Source organism: Helicoverpa zea, chromosome 10 (genome assembly GCF_022581195.2).
Source record: "Helicoverpa zea isolate HzStark_Cry1AcR chromosome 10, ilHelZeax1.1, whole genome shotgun sequence".
Taxonomy (NCBI): domain Eukaryota; kingdom Metazoa; phylum Arthropoda; class Insecta; order Lepidoptera; family Noctuidae; genus Helicoverpa; species Helicoverpa zea.
Window position 1 is genome coordinate 12,967,012 of NC_061461.1, and position 20,711 is coordinate 12,987,722.

The following is a 20,711-nucleotide window of genomic DNA, read 5'->3' on the forward strand; positions in this document are numbered from 1 at the left end:
AAATGAAATCTTTTCTGAAACGTCTGTCACTCAGTAATAGGATATTAACTTGTTCAAATGAACAGCGTTCAACGATGTTCAATTGTTTGGCATTTTGACTAGATTTTTCTTCTATGAATTGGTTCGGAAGGATTCTGATGAAAGATGTCTGTTTCTTTGAGTTGTTTTGTGAGCTCAAGTTTCTAGGAACATTTTCTTTTCATTTAATTAAAAGTATACATTTTACTCAGTTGGAGAGAACATCCTTTCTCTTTATCATTGTCATAAAGTAAAATAATATTTAAATAAATAATACCATTTCAAAGCAAGTCCTTTGTAAGGAAGCAGGCCTTTGTCTAATTAAACAGGACCATTTGTCATGTCGCTGTGGCGGCTCCAAAAATGGCTAGTTTTATTTGCGTCCAAGTCCGCAGCTTGTAAATAAATTTGAAATAAGAAAAGGCTGTCTCGAAGGGTCTCAGTACTCAGTCCGGGATCAAAGGGACTCTAAATGTTTGCTCTAACTTTATTTGTTTATTTAGGACACACTTCGCCAGACTTCGGCCGTCCCTTGCCGTTTTGTTTTCGGACCTATTACCGAGTTCACAATTATTTATGAAATACCAATTAGACGAAAACTTTTATTAAAAAACAAGACATTCTTTATATTTCCCCAACGGGCTTAAAACACGAAATCTTGTTAGTTTCCCAACTTTTCTCGCCTTGCGAACAAGTTAATTGAAATTTTGTGTTTCTATTTTATTTGCGCTCCGCGGACAGAGAGATGAATTTTAGAGGAATCCATTAGTTGCAGTGAAACTTGTGCGAGCATACAGATATACAGCTCAGATATGTTCAGAGTGTTCGCTACACCAACGAGTTAATTGAAACAAGACAGTACATTTATAGGGTGCTATTTCTTTACAATCAACAGAGGGTTGCTTAAGTTTAGAATTACATTCGCATCATATCGTCTTTGCTCATCATCATGACGTCCTTGTAGGACCACCTGACCAACATGTCATTGTCGAGGTAGGTGAGGTCGTCCTTCTTCATCACCATGTCGGACATGTCAATGTCCTTGACGGAGTTGGACATGCCCAGGTCCTTCCTGTACACCATCACGTCGGTGAACTTCATGTTGTTGGTGTAGAAGTGAGTCATGTCGATCTTCCTGTCGAAGGGGAAGCCGAGCGGCATCGTGTCGAAGCACACGCTCCAGCGACAAGTCTTGCGCTCCTTCATGATGTTCATGTCAACGGTAGGCAGGAGCAGGTTGGTCTTGACTGGGGTGATGATCACGAACATCTGCAGAGGCATACCACCACGGCGACCAAGAGGCAGGAGCAGTCTGTGCGGGAAGCCAACGCGGGTCTTGAACCACCAGCTCTCAACATCAACGGTCTTGCTGATCATGCCGACAGTGTCTACCATGTTGTTCAGAATGCGACGGGTCCATGGCCTCTGTTCAATAACTCCGTGCATCTCCAAAGAGTTGCGAACGATGGTGTTCTTGCCAGTTTCCAGTTTGTACATGAAAGTGTCGATTTCAACCATATCAAGGCGTTTGTCGTTGACACTCATGAGGCGTCCGAGGCAGTCATATTTGGGACCAATGAAGATGCGGACCACAGCGTCCACTGTTTTGTCAGAGGTGACATCGACGGTGATCTTGAAGGGGTGATGGTTGAGGCGGCGCATGCGCGCTACCATCACCATGTCGGAGCGCTTCTTCTTCATCTCAGCGTCGTCAAGGAGGACAGCGTTGGTGATATCCATGTCGTACTCATCCATGAAGGTGACGAGTTTGTCAGTAGTCAAGCGGTCGACCTTGATGCCGGGGAAGTCGAAGTCCTCGCGGGTGTACTTGGGCAGCATGTTCTTGAACAGGACGAATGTTTCAGCGACGCGCTTCATCAGCCTCCAGAAGACGGGGTCGCGCATGCATGTCGTGTACATGTCCAAAGCGGTCGGCACGTACGTGTATCTGTAAACATTATGTTATTAATTTAGTGTAAAATAATAAATTTTAAAAAATATTTATATGTATACCACACATACATTGTATTTAATGTGGTATTCGGTGAATATGGTGGAGTTGAAAGACATCATTCGTGATACTTACTTGTTGAAGTTGTGTGTGTTGTAGCTGAGCATTTTCTTCATGAGGTGCATCAAGTGCATGAACTTGGCGTCGTCGTTGACCAGTCCCATGCCGCCCAGCACCAGGCGAGCCAGGTTCTCAATGTCTTCGGGCTTCTTCAGGGTGATAACCTTTCCGTCGCGCTACAGAAAACATTATTATTTTAGTAAAACTTTATGTTAATAAAAATGTCAGTTGTGACGTCTAATCATATAAATAGTACTTACGCGTTCAATCTTGCCAGTAAGGATGCCATCACGGATAATCCTCTCCACGTCATCCAGCATGCGCTTGATCTTGACGTTGTCCTTGGTCAAAACAACCATGTTGTTGCTGCGCACGGGCATCTCGTCTCCAGTGTGCAGGCGGATCTTGGGCCAGTAGCCGGTCTTGAGCGGCTCGTTCCACATCATTGCCTTGATGTCGCACATCTCGTGACAGAGGCGCTCCAGACGAAGCCTGGCCAGCAGCTGCATGTTGGCGTAGCTGAGGATCTCTCCGCGGCGCTCCTTGTTCACGGTGTACATGTCGTCCGTCATCCAGAAGGGGTAGCTCATGTGCAGGTAGTACATGTAAGTGTTCAGGTCGATATCCTCGGTGAAGTACGAGATGCGGTCAGCTTCGTTGAGGGTGTGGCGGACGCCCTTGCGCCAGTCGATCACGACCAGGTTCTTGTCAGTCACCCTGATGCCATAGTAGTCCATCAGGACGGGGTCAGTAGCGGCTTTGGTCATCTTCATCATCATAGCCTTGTTGATGATATGGCTGTCGACGAATAAGTAAGGGTAGATCTCGTATGGGGCGGGAAGGGTGATGCCGCGGCAGTCAGTCCTGTGGAACACGCAGGCGGTGAGGGCATACACAAACATGCCTCCATTGATGCGCTCTCTCAGCCAGCAGGCGGTCCTGATGAACACGTCGAAGTCCTTGGCGAAGAACAAGATCTTGAAGACCTTGACGGCCTGCTCGATGTGCAGCTCATTGTTGGTGACGAACACCTCGCCGCGGGGGAGCATACCCATCTTGAACGTGTCGATGAACTTCTTCACGACATCTGTCTTCTGCAATATCATATGTATTTATAAGCTCATCGCATTTCTTAAATCACAAAAAAAAAATAGTTTTGTTTTCCTATTACTTACCAAGTATTTGTCCATGTTATCTTCGATGGTCCACTCGCGCGCCACCTCGCGGATGTCGTCGTACATGGTCGGTTGCAGGATGTGATTCAGCAGTTTCAGGATGCACAGCTCCTTCATCTTAATGTCCATATTTACTGAAAAAACCAGCACACATTTAGACCCCCACGTGTAATAAAATATTCAACACCATAGTACACTTTGTAACTAATTAAAAGGCCGGATGATTGTCCAAGTTTAATGTTGAGCGTAATATCCAATTTCGATTCAAATTCCGCAATCTTGTTTCAATTTTGATTTCCTCTAGGGCTTCAGAATCTTGTTTTGACATTTCCATTTTCTTTTCAAGCAATTGCTATTGAGGTTTTACAATTTGTGTTGAGAATTTAATCATATTTTTATGAAACAAAGTTCAACGCAATCAAAACACAAGTCTCTACAACTTGATTAATTTGTTTCTATTTCTGACTAGATTGTACAGTAGAGCAACTGATCAAAGATACATATTTATTGAGGGAGATATGTAACTGGCTTTCGCGGATTCAAACTTTTTGCATTGCTCATTTAACAGACTGTAACTTAGTCTAGAATCATTTGAGTAATAGACAGACAGACAAACAAAGTTATTATCGGATCAAAATAAACAGAATCCTGTTTGCTGAAACTACTCGTTAGACCTATCATGAACATTGTGACAACTATTTTTGGACTGCATGCCTTGCGTTACATGAGTCGCAACATCACAAGTTGTAAGAGAGTAAAGCATTAGAACATCAGTTAGCAGAAGCAACTCACCCATGTTGTCTTTGCCGATGAGGACTGTGCCGTCATCCTTGACGACGGAGGCGGCCGCCACCGCCACTGCGGCCAATACCAGGAGAACTCGCATGATTGCCGCTGCACCACAACTGTGCACTTCTCACCTCGCACACCGCTTTTATACTCATCCAGCGTATTTGTCTCAGCACTATCTGCGCGCACGTCATTATTATTGTTGTTTTTTTCGTCAAGATAACCTCTCGTAGTGTGATGTCCTCCGGTGAGCTCGCTAGGAGACGCAGGCGGAGGCAGGAGGCTCACGGCCTCGGAATTACCTTCATTTGCAGTAAAACAGGTGCTTCAACTCGTAAAGACGACATATCGCGGCTGGAAGCTAAATTTATTTTTATTTTATGTGAATTCTTGAGCATGCTTTACGACTTGTAATTTAAGGCTAAATTGGTGGGTTCTTAGGGATTTTGTAACATGTTTTTTATAGAAATACAGTCTTTTCTGTTAGTTAATATAGTGTTACTCGCTACACTTAAAGTGCTTTGTAGTTTATCCATCAATCACGCTTTTGAGTGGAGTTGACTGGTAGTCTCGTAGGTATTACGAGCTCGTTCCATTACGCGCACAAAAAGGTCCTCCGTCAAAGGAGAAGGAGCAAACCTTTACATTTTAATAACCTTTAGTGACAACATGTCGGCACTTATTTATGAGTGTGTATCAACATTCCAGAAAGGATTCTTTGAAAAGCTCCAAGATAAACAGCTACCTTATTCTTAATAGCATAAAATGTTGTCATAAATAATAAAACACCTCCTAAGTCTTCAGCCGACGGGGTGGCAACAATGGTGCTTTTGGTAATATTTGGTTTGATAAAAGTAATTTGGTTGAAAAAGCCCCTTAATTTAGGATCAATCAGGAAAAACTAAAGAACGACATCTTTCAGGAAACTGTATAGGCAATATGAATCATCAGTACCTATAGTATATTGATTAATACACAATAGAATTTCCAACAGTTTCACTTCTCATCTAACTTAGGGGGTTAAAATCTGTTCATTCTGGCAAACATGATATGATAAATGAACACTTCACGCCACTCATAAGCATACGTCTCCTGTTTAATGTATTGAAAAAGTTCCTCTAGCACTATTGAACTCGAAAATAAAATAGCTGTGGTTCAGCCTACCAATGTTTTTGTGATTGATGTGTTTCTTGTTGACTATGAAGAGCTTTGTATGATGCAAGCCTTTATCGCATATTATTGCGTTAAGGGTTAACTCCTATTATTTCCTTGGGTCAGGCCACTTTTATCTAATTGCTTTATTTACTGTGAAAGTGCTAACGGCCCTGTTGCCATGCAACTCATAATCTGTATACTGGAGTACTTAACTGTTTAAACTGGATCAGGACAAACAATGCTGATGCATCTTGAGAACTATTCATTACTCTTACCTGATAAGAATTGTGCTTTTTAATTTATTTGTTATTGATTTATAAGTATGTTATTATAATAAAAATACCACTCTAATATATTGCAATAACAGTGATAAGAATCTAGTAATCAAACCACAGATATTCCCAGTGGAGGTCCACGCCCCCCGGCTTCTCATCCGACCGACACACAATGACACATGCTCTAAGATAACATTATCCGTTGCCAAAACATAACGCTACAATGTTGCATATCAGTAAATTGCAAATTAATAACAGTTGATAAGGTCTTAAAGTTCATACAGTTATGTCATTCATGTAAGTCGAGCTATCTGCTTCTTCTTATGATCCTAAAGTTTGATATCGTTATCCATTACCTATGCCAATTTGTTTCAGCTTCCACTACACATGTACCTACTTAACCCACATGATAAAATATTCGAGAGAAATACGTAAATCATGTGAAAAACGTAATGGCTTTCTTCAGGCATAAAAGCTAAAAAACGGCCCGAATTACCATTATGTACAATTTATCAGCAAGACCGTTATAACAATGAATCTTTATACTGAACAAAGTGTTCCAACTCATTACTTTGCTCCCTCATAAATCAAGAGAAACATTTTTAAAAGCTTATTTCGCAACAGCCACGTTTTTAAATGATCAATTTTACCTTGTTACGATTATCTGCGTCCCGCGGGGCGAATGTTAACCCGACGTGAAAACGCCTGTACCCTCGCATTTTATTTTAAGATATCTGCGCGTTTCACCCCGAGCCGTTAAATCCCGTAAGCGTGAAAGCGTTTCAAATGAAAATAAATAAACATAATGAAATTGTATCCTATATTCGGCATGGCGGCTGATGGTCGCCGATGTGTACATTTGAAATTCGAACCCAATTCCGATGTTAGGTGTTCGATTTTCAAATTGCTTGTTTGTTTTTCTTTTTCATTTATAACGATTGGTCTTTGGTTTTCCGGGTATAAAGAGTTTGTATTTATTTGTGTTGGAACTCTTTCATGTTGGAATGTTATGTTGTGTATAATTTGTACAAACATCGTTTTTAACGCTTGTTTTCTGTTTGTTTACAGACATTTCGGCACGGGTTCCCGTTCTCGCCAACGGCGCTAGCATGGGACCCCATACAGAAGCTGCTCGCCATAGGCGACAAAGGCGGCAACCTCAGAATGTATCCTTCTCACAACACGTAACCTAGTTAAAGTAGCTAAGTTGAAGCAATTAATTGCCAATTATTTACCATCCGAGTGATGTATGTCAATTACAATCTCCCATAAATATCTTACTCTCATAAAAACATGTAGTTAAATGAAAGTATAAAAATTCCGCTCATTAGTGAAAACAAATGAGTGCAATGTAAGAGCTGCACTGTATCTGAGGTCAGCTGACATATGATACCTGCACCGAATCGCGTGTTCGGTGAGGCGGGGGTCACGCGAATATCTATCTGTTCTAGATGTTGCTAGGAGAAAGTTCATATGATTGCAGTGTCGGCTATTTACTTTTATATACTTTGTTGAGAGATAAGATATCTTTATTCTAATTCACTCATAGCGGGCCTGCTGAAAGAGATTTCTTAAGGAAAAAGCAGTGCCATTGTACTTGATAGTTCTATTTGCCTATCTATGTCTCATAAATTCGAATTCTTCTTATTCTTCAAGAACTGTGGACATAAACTGTTTAATAAATTATTAATAAGATATTTATAAATTTTAGCACAATACCTAATTTATTAAAAACTAGCCGTTTTCCCGCGGTTTCACCCGCGTCCCGTGGTAACTACTGCCCGTACCGGGATAAAATATAGCCTATGTTACTCGTGGATAATGTAGCTTTCGAATGGTGAAAGAATTTTTAAAAACTGTCCAGTAGTTTTTGAGCCTATTCATTACAACCAAACAAACAAAGTTTTCCTCTTTATAATATTAGCAATAGATTACTTAACAGGTGTGTTGAGAACTTCTCTGTGGGTAGTGAAATTAAGAAGCAAGTTAAAAATAGAAACTTGTCGTTAACATTACAAGTTTTTAACAAACATAGAATTTAAAAAACTATTTTTCTGTCTAAACACTTTAGTTACCATGTTGTAAGAATCACTTTAGTAGGCCACATAGGCACAAAAAAGTGCTTGGCAACAGTTTATCAGTAGTTATTACATATTACTTATCTATCGACACTGTCGACCTATCTACATACTGCAGCTGTCCTCAATAGTTCTCAAAATCATTTTTGACCGCTTTTGGATTTTTATCAGTACGACAACAATGTAGGCATAAACTTTTCGTACATAAGCTATCGTATACCAATCATACCGTTTACCAATCATTTTGCTGTAGGTATAAAGAACGTCCATATTGACCTAGGTCTTAGACGCTCTATGATCTATGAATTAGAATTTATTCCGCGTAGTGGAGGCTGAGTATGCATTAGACAAGGCTGTCACCGCCAGTGATCGAGTTATTCCTATCATGCGGGGTCAGCATAACACGCTATTTACGAGCCCTTTAGTACGGTCGCCTCATAAATACGCAAACAGTTCGGACGCTATCGCTTGCTCGTAAAAATAGTGTTTACATTTTATTCGAGTATCGGTTCAGTCGTGTATGAATGTAAAGCGGTATTGGTAGCGATAGACATTCTATGTATAATAGCAGATATTCAACTGTAAGGTATACTTTAGTTTTATTTATGAGGACTATGTTTGCCATTTTATTCATGTTCAGACACTTAGCACGAATGGTAAACCAATGAATAGGTAAGTACTTTTGTACAAGTAATCTTTCCACACAGCAGTCCATCTCAAGACTTTCTTTATATCATTTCTTTGAGTACTCCTAAGCCTGTAGGTATTACAGAGGCCTTAAAACCTAAATAACAAAGCTGTCAATAGGTGGTTGTCGTCAGTAAGCGCTCGACAAACAGGCGCCACTTCTTGAAAGCTTTTCCCAACTCGAGTGGCTAAATGTTCGGCGGTTGTGTCCGGCGCGAACCGCCGCGAACCGGTTATATCCGCTTTTGTGCCGATATAAGTGGCTCAGAGTGATCCACTCCGGGTCAAAGGGGAGGGGAACAATTAAACTGTTTTATAGTAATAGAGTTTGATGCCTGTTGACTTTTTGTACTTTATCCTTGTCCTTGATCTTTAATTTTGATTAGCAATTAGGAGTTTCCCTTTTTGATTACTTCGCACACCTGGATAAAAAGTAGCCTACAGCCTTTTTCAATAAATGGGCTGTATAGTTTTTTTTTTTTTAATCTGTGTAGTATTTACAGACAAATTCTTCAGCTCTACATATAATATTAATTAGTATGGATAATTCAACTTAACAATGTGGTCGTACTAAGACTGAATAGCAGAACTAATTATAACAATCCCAGTTATAACCCAAGTTAAGCCGCCAAAGATTACTTTACTATCTGCTTCATGTACCAAATACACATGGCTTTAGATAACTAAGACTATGTTATTATAATCTCGAATTCCAGACCCTAGCAATCTACCTAGATATTGATGTAATGTGTACCCACAAGTTTAGCAAATACGTCTAGATACTAATTGAAACAGTAAGCCGTCTGAAATTATTATCAAACTAAGTAAATGTTCCCGATGGAACTCCCTGTATATACATACTGAATAAACATATCTAGATTCAACAAAATAGATTTCAGCGAGATAGATAAAAGTTAAAATAAACCTAGAGGAACCATTCAGACTAAATCTTAGCATTATGTAAATTGTAATTGAAAGGAAAGTATAAGGATTACAGGTGGATTCGCTTTCCCTTAATATCCGTACGCAATTACATCCTCCGGGGTCGAACCCGCGTCCCTCCAGCGAATGCGAGCGCCCTAATGCTTTGATACTATTTAGTTTTATTTTATTAAGCTGATTTTCTCTAGTGGGCCGCATACAAATTGGATTTTGGGAGTTCCTAATCTGGGGCGGAATCTCCTAATGTAGTTCTAGACTATAGGGAATACTGCGAACTACAACGAATTGAATGAATACAATTATCTCTTGAGGATACTTTTGTGTCTCAGTGGAAATATTGTTACAAACATACGACGCACGTGAATGCCGTACTAAAACTGATTGTAAACGTAAAAGCATTAGGTTTCACGAAATCTAAGATAAAGTTTTATTATTCGACTTTATGTCTACTTCAACCTCGCATAACACCAAAGAGTAAATATTGCGAACAGAAAATCAATTTAATGTCAGCTTCGATAAAAACAGTCAGAAACTCAACTCGCTGACTCGACCTGTGCAATAAAACTCGCTAATGGTAACCATTGAACGTGCATTACCCGCCGAAGATCCAACCGACCCTTGTTTCAAGTGAGCCCACATCACCGTGCCTCACGCTCAAATAGTCTACAGAACACTTTCTGCTAATCCCCGGCTGACCGCAATTCACCCCTCCCTTCACCTCCACCCCCTCGGACCCCGTGTCTATTAGAGGCCTATTTGCAAGGGACCGCTTATAATTCCGCAGAGCTTTTCGGCCGATTCAGGATTTAATTAAATGTACGCGGATTGGACACCGGTCAATTTATGAGACGGAACGGCAACGGACCGGGTCCGTCGTGACGTCACAAGTTGACGACGCGACGTGTGGATTGCTTAAAAGAAGGTTGTCAACTTTATGTAAAAAAAACATCCGAATTCTTAAAGAATGGATCTTCTACGTTCAAAATTTTAATACCTGCGTTCATTTGATTAGGTAAAAGATGGCTTTATTATAAGTTAGTAAAGCTATCTGTATTAGTTATGTTTCTAAGTCGGGGATCTTAATCTCGGCTCTGGTTTTGACTAGCGCTTTCAGAACATAAATCGCGATTATTATCTGAGAGTCCAGGGACCGCTGTAAATCTTCTTCTTGTACCTAGCGTTATAAATTCTCGCTTTTGTCAGAAATTACTGAAAGTCTTTGTACTTCATATAATAAGATACGTTACTTTAGTAAGATAAGTAACTTTGACTATAATATACGTATTTTATACAATACAGGAATAAAGTTAGCTCATACCACTCCTTCAATCAAGAACGTGTAGTATTTAAACTAATATTATTTTGCTAAGATACGGAATAGTTTCCGCAGTTACGAAGTAGTTGAAGTTATGATATTCTTGGCGTATCCTCCCCCTCCGCCTCCCCTCCCGGGGGCTGGTACACGTGGAACTGGGAAGAAAACTCAAGTTATAAAATGAAGAGTTAATTCGACAATGCTCACACTTGTGGAAATTGAATCGGTAGAAATATTTTTCAAGTACGTACGTTGTACGGAATGAAATGTTTCGCCCAATACGACTGTATTACTGGCCACCCTTCAAGGATCGCTGAAATGGTTATTTCATCCCGAATATGATTAGGAAATGTATTTCGTCATATATTTACAATTGATATGAAGTCTGTTAGTCAGTAGTTTATTCTTGGACCTCAATAAAACACCTTTGGCAGCCTTATAGAAATATTTTCGACGAAAAAATAATATCTTTCCTCGTTTTCCCGGCGTGTGCCGGACGCCGGGTGTCCGGCGGCTGGCGGCGCCGGTCCGGTATTATCTCGCGTGATGGTACGGATAAGCAGGGATGTGGGTCGGTGGTGTTAATAGGACGGCACAGGAAGAAGCCGACGTGACTGCCAGCTGTATTGTGCTAATATTGCTTCAAATGATTATGTGGTTGAACCGACGTGATATTTTTTATCATTTGGCTCACCTGCTATGTATTAACTGCAACTAATTATATACAGGAATAATGTCATTCATTTACTTTAACATCCAAATTCTTTTAAAAGGGAATAAAATCGTCACCACTTACAGTGAAACTGTTTCCAAAAAATACTTCAAAAACCTATAAACTCTGGTGCCAAGCGATACAAAGCTGGCACCTGGCAGCACACAGCTGTTGCCTCCCGGCGTCGCTCGCTTCCTTCCGTCATCCCGCGCTGGACTGCAGCCAAGCACTCCCAGATGGCTGTACTGGAACGACGGACAAATCCCAGCCAAATGTGGCAACTTTGATATTTATTGTCGGGCTTATTAGTTTATATTTTCTAGGAGACCTAGCCTAGGACTTATGTCGTAGTTATAGTGTTTTATTTATGAGAAAAGTGCGCAGAGTGACTTGCTTCAAATTAAGATAATTAGATTGGTCTCTAAAAATATCAGTGCTGCAAATGAATTATGGCTGACATATCCACGTGTTAAATACATCAGGTTTACTTCAGCACTTAAAACGGCAACAAATAACTGCCAATGATCTATTTCCCGATAAAATGATGGTGTGTAACGAGTTGGCAAGACGCCAACCCCTCCTGCAGCCCTCTCCCTCGCGTGGCGTGAGATCTGTCACCCGCAGAATGACAATACAGCCAGACTTGTGGAACAAATCCACAAGTGTTGCCATATATCAACAAGTTTGTAGCACCCGCTATTTATTTTATATTAGTTGGTAATGGCACGGTGGGCTATGCATTGACTGTTCGTTTAGATTGGTGCGCTGCTTGTTTGTGGTGCTAAATGGAGGGTGTTATTTATTCTGTGTGCTTACGCAATTACCAAGTCAGTAATTGTGAGTTCTTTTAATATTGGTCGTGTTCATGTAAGTCTAGATTATTTCAGATTGGCGTTACGAATTGCATACCTGCTGCCTCTTATCATGGTCTACCTATACTGTACATAAATTATTAATAAGCTCTGGATTTTTTCAGGAATCCTTCCTTAAATATTTTTTATTGCTTCTCTGGCGCCAGAAATAACTGCTAGCTACAAAATTATTGCGTTATTAATTAATTGTTTCAAACTCAGTTTACCTCCATATTTTCCGCCATTCGAGATCCCTTTTAATTTATATTCGGAGCACCGTTTTACATTAAAAACATATGAATAAATATAAAATAAGGTTTATAGCTCCGAGTCCCTTGAAACATTGAGTTTTCCCTTAATTCGTCACAATGTCATAGGGCCGTTGGTTTGTACCGATTTTAATGAAATTTCACAGCAGGTCGCCTTTTATGTAGGTATCGTAAATGTGAGGAAAATGTTAGAGAAAACAATATTTTTAGTATGGGTCCCGTTTAGTGCCCCGAGCGGGTTGAGCGCCTCTAAACCATGTAATGTCGCTGCATCTACCTACGCACGAGTATTTTAGTACATAACGTTTTATATCACCTCTAGTATGTTCTACACGACAACAAAGACATAAACCCACTCCATTCATAAAAGTTTTTAATACTATAAACCTTCAAACAGTTCTGATACTGTTTTCAAAAGCTGTGCTAATAATTATCATTATAATAGTAAGCAGAAAGTCGTTTCACGTGCTCGCAAACTTTTCAGGAGCCATTATTATGACAATTCACCTTTCAAGAAAGTTTGTAATTATTCATAGCTGCCAAAGTTTACACAATTCATTCTCAGTGGCGTCATGAAATATTCACAAGGAAAGTGGTTACAAACTGCCCCGAGTACTTTTCTACTATGAATGGAACTTTGTGTCATTATATCGTGTCGCAGTATCATCAAAATGGAGAATTTATCAGGAAATGATACGCGTAATTAAAAAAGTTCCGTTCGGCCTCATTGGCTATTAAAAATTGATGATACAACTCGAAAATTGTCTCTACTTAACTGTACAGTCAAGGAACCGGTTCAAACCGCTTCCATCCGGCGGTGCCCGGCTCGATCTAGCCGATAAACAACTTTTTAATTAAGCAAAAAGTGTGTCACCCCTAACAAGCCGCGTTCATGAAACAAAGTCTATGAAAGTATAATTTTCTTTTAAGAAATAAATCATAAACTTCCGGCCGTTGCCTATAAATTGTATTAAAACTTTGCAAACGGTCAAGGGTGAGCCGCTTTTAGATTAACTCTCAGAATTTATTCTTACTACTAAAGCAGGCAAATTGCACGTAAAATATTTTCGTCTATTTTTCTCACTTGAAATTCGCTTTTTAAGCAAAGAAATTGAACAGGCCGTGAGCGACGAGGGAATTGGGGAAAACGACGCATTTTATTAAGTGGTTCTATTTAAGAAAAGATATTAAATCTAAAATTGGTAACTTTATTTACATAAAAATGAGCACCACGGTAAATACTTTGCGAATCAAATAAAATATCTAGAGCTGGGCTTTTGAATTGAAATAAACTTTTATGTATTGAAACTCATTCTTTCAGAAGTTTCGTCAAAAGGAAATACTTTTTTTTTGACGACTCTCAAAGAATCTGACATTTGAGTAAATAAATATCGATGAAATATGATTTAACCCTGCCCTTGAGTGTTTCCTACCAATAACAGTTAACAATCGCCACTCGTACATACATTTACATAAGGCACAAATCCTATTTCCCTTTATTAAATTTTGTGCCTTTTCCCATTAAGTCAATTTGGTGAAGGATCGGCACGTTTTGTACGTCATCATCGGCCCAATCGTTGGGAAATTGCTCCTAGGAGTCGAAGGCAGCGTTTAATTCAGAACCTTAATATTTTACAATAGTCAGACAGGTCGTTCTGACCAATTGCCTGACCAGTCCGTTTTGTACGTGTGTGGAATAGTGGTGTTTTAAGAGAAATTGAAAATTTCTGTATTGCTTTTAAAGTTATGGTATGGTATGTGTTTAAGCGATTCCTGCTCACGTCTTAATTTAATGGTGTATCGACTTATCGCTATTACCAATTGGTCTTCTGCTGGGTACAAAACGTTCAAATTGTGCAAAACACTGGATTATTTTGGTGTTCTATTTTCTAAAAGAAACAATTATAATTAATTAACTTTATTACGGCACTTGGCTAAGGGTAGCTTAAATTAAGATTATTTTTAGACGAATATTAATAAAAGGTTTGTTAAAACAAAGCCATTAAGATTGTAGTGGCTTCTCGACGGATATTTATCATAATTTTCTTTTATTCCACAAAATTATCATTACAGAGGATCCATTTAGGGATAATTAAAATACACATAAAATGGTACCTGGCCCTTGTTGAGGCTTTAATGGCGGCAGGCCAAGATAACGGCGGACACGTTAAATTAAATAAACGGCTAATTCTTGTACAAATACTTAGATAAACATCGTTGATACTATTTTTGTTACGTAGCCAAAGGTAACGGTAATGGTTCTCTAACAAAGCCCAGTTATTAGAATTTTTCTTTGGCTTCTTTCATAATGTGTCATTTATTTTAATTTATAATTTCATTCTCGTGAAAAGCTTACAACGTGACAGAATATTTCAGTAGAAATGAAGTTAGTACAAACTTGTAGCGCCTTACAGATGTTAGAGTGAGTAACGAAGTCAGCGTGTAATGGAACAAGTTGCCTCGCTTTGTCTATGTTTAATGAGCCGTCAATGACTGTCTGCGTTCATACTGCGTGGAATGTGACGTCACGATACTTTTTGCACATTATAAGAAGTATTTCTTCTTTCTTATGAGGAGGTTCTAAGCACACAATATAACTTATGTAGGTACCTAATGTCTCTGTAATTTCCTGAAAAAAAATATCTTTATTTAATTTTTAAAAATAATAGGCATGATGACAGTAATCAAAAATCATTAAAATAATATATTTATTAAATTAAACTTGAAGCTTGGAATATAAAACGCGCATTGTTTTCTTTATTAATAATGTGATTAATATGTATTTTTATAAAATAAAATTACGAAATAAGGCAATCCGCCATGATATCTTGAACACCAATCAGAGCTCGTGACGTCATCTCTGAAAACAACTCGCGCGAAAGCGCGCGAACGTCACATTTCGTTATTGTGAACTTCCACTGCGATCTTTGTTTTTAATTAATTAATTGTTTATAACACGAGTTATGGAGCCCGGATTTATCAAGGCAAACAGCGCTAATTTGCCTAGAATTGATATCATAATGCTGGGAAAGTTTTTGGCATCAAATAAAGATTTTTGTTCAGCTGAATTTAGAAATGTTAAAACTTCCATGTAAGTATACTAGTTTAATTAAAACACAATGAGAGATGAAACCTAACCTCGAAATAGTTATTTACATTATAAACTATGCTAGAATCTAGAGAACTATGTAATAACTTACATCAAAGTGATCTTCACAAAAATAAAGTTGTACCCTGGGCAATATTGCTTTTGAATCTCGCCTTGCAAGTTTAAGCCACTTGTTTCGTATTTTTTTATTGTAAGGAACGTACACAAATAACTTATCAGGAGTTGTTTTGGATGTGTTCTTACACTGGGGGACCCCACAACACCTATGCCCTTTCGAATTCATATTTAATAACACAAAAAACTTAAATATTGCACGAGCGTTGTTTACTTGCGTCTTATAATTTCAGTCGTGACGTCACAAGTGACGACATGACACTGACAAGCGTTTTCGCGCCGGATTCAAAGTGGACAGAGAAAAATGCAATTATTTGATAAAAAAACTTCGAATTTTCTTAAAATTAATAATTTTTCATATAAAATAGACGTATACCTACATCATACAAAGGAATTTAAAAATTTGTCATCATGCCTATTCTCATCAGTTGCTATATAATATTATGTTGCGTATACTGACTTACACGAGGTTTACAAACTTGTAGCGATCAGAGTGTTGTATTACACGATGTCGAACAATATCTGGTTAATTAAGCAAGCTATCGTTAATGAGCGCCTGTCGATACGTCGATAGCTGTCGGCAAACTTCGCCCGCACAACACTATGTATGACAGCTCGCTTTTTGTTATAAACTTCGATTATCAAATACAGATCGATATTAAATAAAGAGATATTTATTTATATCACGTCTAACTTTTGGTATGATGAAGGTGAGTTTTGAATGCCTGCCGACTGCACTTGAAGCGACTGCATGAAATCGGGGCGACTGCCGTGTAAATACATACAAACGAGAAGTGCAGCTGCGGCAAACACGCAGTCGCAGCATGTGCAGTCAGCAATTGCAGTCAAAACAATTGTAATTATTTACCTATCTAAACTTCCAAAGCAGTACATACTGACCTGACAATTGTTATCGAGAGGCCTCGATCACTATCTACTTCTACATAACAGTTGAAGATATAATTTTATTATATGTTGTTGCTTAGAATTACCAAAATACAATAGCACCTTGTTGGCAGTTAATGAAACATATGGAAACATTAGCTAGTACCTACATTAGTGGGCACTTGGAAATAATGTTAGGAATAGTTGTAACAGCCATCAAATGAAAGTAAAGGGACCGTTCGGAATAATTTTATTATTATACCACTAGAGTTTGGTATTTTTCTGTTGAGTAACAATTGCTCTTATTTGCTAGGTACTTCAATTTTATTTTATTACATGACATTTGCAAATAGTACCAGCCAATGGATTCGCAATAGTAATCTCATTAAGTTTAAAATATTTAATTTTTTACCGGCTTCCGTACAAGTAGAAGTATCATCATATCAGCTTGTCTCTTTGATCAAGATATTTCCACTTGGGCAAGCAAAAATTTTACTGTGTAGGTAATACTTTGAATGCATGTCAAGTTAACCAGACTCTCGGAAAGAGTACTCCGCTCTAGTGAGACTCTGCAGCAGTTCGTAATGACAGTTCAAGTTTTATAGCGGCTACTTTAACTAAAGTTTTCGTTTTATCGACTTCACTATTAACTCAGTTTTCGCGTTATCTTAAGGATAACTTTGTCTATTGAACAGTTTCTGGATTTTCAATTTCTACTTTAAACAAAATATTTGAAAACTGTACTCCGTACACGGTCTTGATATAACTTTTTATAAAAAAAAAAAACTTAGATTAAAATGTTATTTGACTAAAATCAATGTAAATACAATAATAACTATAATTAAAACGATTAAAACATTTTACTAAGCATTTTTTATGTGTATTTGCGGAAAAACTTAAATCTACATAGATTGTTTATCTTTAAGGTAGACAGTTAACCTACTCAAATAAAGTACCTATAGTAACATGCATCTCAGTTACTCTAAAACATGCGGTGCAACAAACAGACACATACAAACAGACACGGTGTCTCACACGTTCGCTACTAATTTTTTTTTTTTTTTTTTTTTTTTTTTTTTAATTATCAAAAATAATGTTTACATTTTTTTTTCACTGATTCAGCATCACTTAAACCTCTCAGGTTTGTATGTGATACTTCACAATTCTATTCGTCTCACACAATAAATTATACATAGGTAAACGTTACGTTACACATTTTATAACAAACACAAACAATTAATCAACACTGCCGAATATTTTCCAAGTACCCACTACTTAGAATACATTCGACAGTGTTCTGTTACAGATTTAAGAAGAAGTGTGTTCTTAATTTATATTTTATGTTATTTTTTGTTATGGCATCACGAGTATCAGTAGGTAAAGAATTGATTAATCGAGGTATTATATATGCACTCGTTCTTGTGCCGTAGAAATTTTTTGCAGATGTGGTGACAAGTTTTTTTTGTGCTACGCTCCGCGTGTATACAGGATGACATTTTTCGAACTTTATTGAGTTATTGAAAAATTGTTCTTTTAGGATGTTAAACTTAAACTTATCGTGTACAGGTAATGTCTCGCAGTGCTTAAAATATTCAAGGTCATGTGTTAATGTAGATTTGACTTTAGGTAAAATTATTAATTTTAATGTCCTGAGTTGTAATGCAAGAATTGGATCCAGGTAGGTTTTAAAAGTACGTCCGTAGCTGGATAACCCGTACGATATGACTGAATCAAATAGTGCATTATACAACATGAGTCTAGTTTTATAAGGCAGGCGGTTTTTTATAATATAAAATTTAGCAAGAATCGCACGTAACTTATCACACACTCGTGCAATATGGGGACGCCAGTTAAATTTACTATCAATAAGTAATCCTAAATACATATGCGTATCAACCTGTTCAATAACTGAACATTTGGTATCACAATCAAGAGGATTTTCATGGAGACAACTGTGTGAGTGTGCTACTAGCTTGAAGATTGGGGTGTTATCTTTCAAGTAAGCTGATTTTATGTGCATTATTTTTGTTTTTTGGGCATTCATTACGAGTCCCAGATCATGACACCACATACTAAGCCTGTCGAAGTCATTTTGTAGAAGTGCACCTATAAGGGTCAAGTCCTTCCCTTCGATAAGGAGACATTCGCCAAATTAACTTGGCGCCGAGCCTCACTGTGCGCGACTGTACCGAAGAGATTGCGCCCCACTCTATTAGGGTGAAGCAGTTTATATTATTACGATATATACCTAGTGTTACTTTTATGTGTTGTTATACTATCCCCAACATTAATTACAAACGCATAAAGATTATGCGAGACCATAAATGGACAAAAATAATAAGTACAAAGTAATTAACAACATAATAAGACATACAAAATATCCTCTATAATACTTTGTAAACAGAGAGCTGAAAGTTTAATCTACTGTTACTTGAAATTCATTTTTGAGTATGATGCAATTATGCTGCAAGATATCTCAATAATTACATCAGATGCACCGGCTAGAACATGTCAGCCTAAAAGCTACCTATCATGCACGTGAAACTGTTATGATACGATGTTAATTTAACTTATGCAGACACGTCTCGGACTTACAATTTTATTGTTTTTTTAATGGAAAAGTTTATTCACAAACACGTTGTTTGTAAATATGATACGCCTTTCAAATCAGTCTCCTAAACCGATTGACAAAACACCACAGAAACACATATGCACTGGTAATGCATTGACCGGGCAGTACGCACATCGACCGCATTACGGTAATGGCGGCCACAGTTGTGCAGCGCGGCTAATGCTCGCACTAATTCACTCTGCCGAGCGGCCGGGATGGGGCTTGTGGCCGGACGAAATAAAAATAGAATGGGAATGAGGTTTTAACTACATTTAGAGGTAGTGGGGAAAGGGTGAGCATTTATTGGTTGGGCAAAATTGGTGTGTAACATTGGCACATTTACCTTAAGTCTGACGAACATTTTTAGTCCACCACTAAAAAAAGGAGGAGGTTATCAATTGTTTCAGCAATCATTCTTTATTTCTTAAATCTGGTGGTTTCTCAAAGCGGCAGTAATTCCAAAATTAAATGAAGACAAAGCTTCTGATTTCGTAACGAAAATCATTATGTACCTAGCTACCTACTTAACCTACTATAGAAGCTTGGTAAATTAACCGTTAATTCAATTAATCAACCAGTATATTTATATCTGCTAAGATCAATATAACATAAGCACAATTCCACAAACAAATAACTTCCTAAGCTATACCCAGTCTCGGCGGTCCCGGGGTAGACGCTCACGTGCGCCACGAGTGCGGGGAGGCAGTCCTGCACGCCAGGTTCCTCATCAACGAGGGAGCCCTGGTGACGGCCACCGCAGACGACCAGCTGCACCTGTGGACCTTCCGACAGAAGTCACCGCAGAGGCTGCACTCGCTCAAGTTCCAGAGAGAAAGGTATGCACCATGCAGCTTTCGTTGTTCTGCACCTGCTTTTGTTTTTTTGAAAGGTGTCGGTGATTTGTGTGACGTGATGTGAAGTGATAAGTGTGATACAAGTCATCGACAGCTTTAACGCACTTGGAAAATGAATAGATATAGTTTTCTATTAATTAATTATGTTTACTAGCAAGTTATTACTATTAAATATTCCAAGCCTGTCTCAAACTTGCTAGTAAATTGCACATTAGATAATCTAGACATAACATCCATAAACTTTGTCACATTTGAAGATAAAACAAAGATCTTTGTCCAAACTGAACAAAGGATACCTACTAATGAACTTAAAGTTAAATCTATACTTTGTACAATATTTTACGTTAAACCCTAAAGAAGAGTTGTAGAAATAAAATTAAATGTAACAGCTTTAGTTTGCGACTACAAAGTTATGGCTTTAAAAGCTTTGCGCTCATTCTGAGCTACACTCAGCCGCACATTGAGTGGCTGAGGGCGAACTTATTTACAAATTACTGAGTTAGACACTTTTATGAGGAGCGACTTGAGCCGGGAAGGAAGCTAGTTGGCTAGGCGCTCTGTTTGTCACAATTACAAGTTTTATTACCCCCCCCCCCCCCCCCTCCATCTCGTTTATTCTATCCCCCCCTGGCTGGCGCCGCGTCGTATTTCATTCGGCTGGGTACACTGCCATTATTAAGTTCTGGATAATTTTATGGTTCCCGCCATCTGTTTGCTGTTATGGTGCCGGATTTTTGTTTGTTTCCACTCTATTAATATTAGTCGTTATACAATGTTGTCTTTCCACCTTTTTAATGAATA

General features: G+C 38.4%; 2 protein-coding genes across 3 annotated transcripts in view; one reads left to right on the forward strand and one right to left on the reverse strand.

Moving 5' to 3' along the window:
- LOC124633847 (syntaxin-binding protein 5) overlaps nucleotides 1–20,711 on the forward strand; it is a 233,651-nt gene that overhangs the window by 174,225 nt on the left and 38,715 nt on the right. For both annotated transcript variants that reach the window (XM_047169209.1, XM_047169211.1), the window contains exons 2-3: nucleotides 6,552–6,649; nucleotides 19,710–19,892. In XM_047169209.1, coding sequence (XP_047025165.1) covers nucleotides 6,552–6,649; nucleotides 19,710–19,892 — 281 coding nt within the window. The remainder of the gene's footprint in view (nucleotides 1–6,551; nucleotides 6,650–19,709; nucleotides 19,893–20,711) is intronic.
- On the reverse strand, nucleotides 878–3,393 carry LOC124633849 (basic juvenile hormone-suppressible protein 1). Its single transcript, XM_047169214.1, has 4 exons — nucleotides 3,265–3,393; nucleotides 2,350–3,183; nucleotides 2,105–2,265; nucleotides 878–1,966 (listed from the first exon to the last, which is right to left on the reverse strand). The coding sequence occupies exons 1-4, from the start codon at nucleotides 3,391–3,393 to the stop codon at nucleotides 934–936; spliced, it is 2,157 nt and encodes a 718-aa protein (XP_047025170.1). The 3' UTR covers nucleotides 878–933.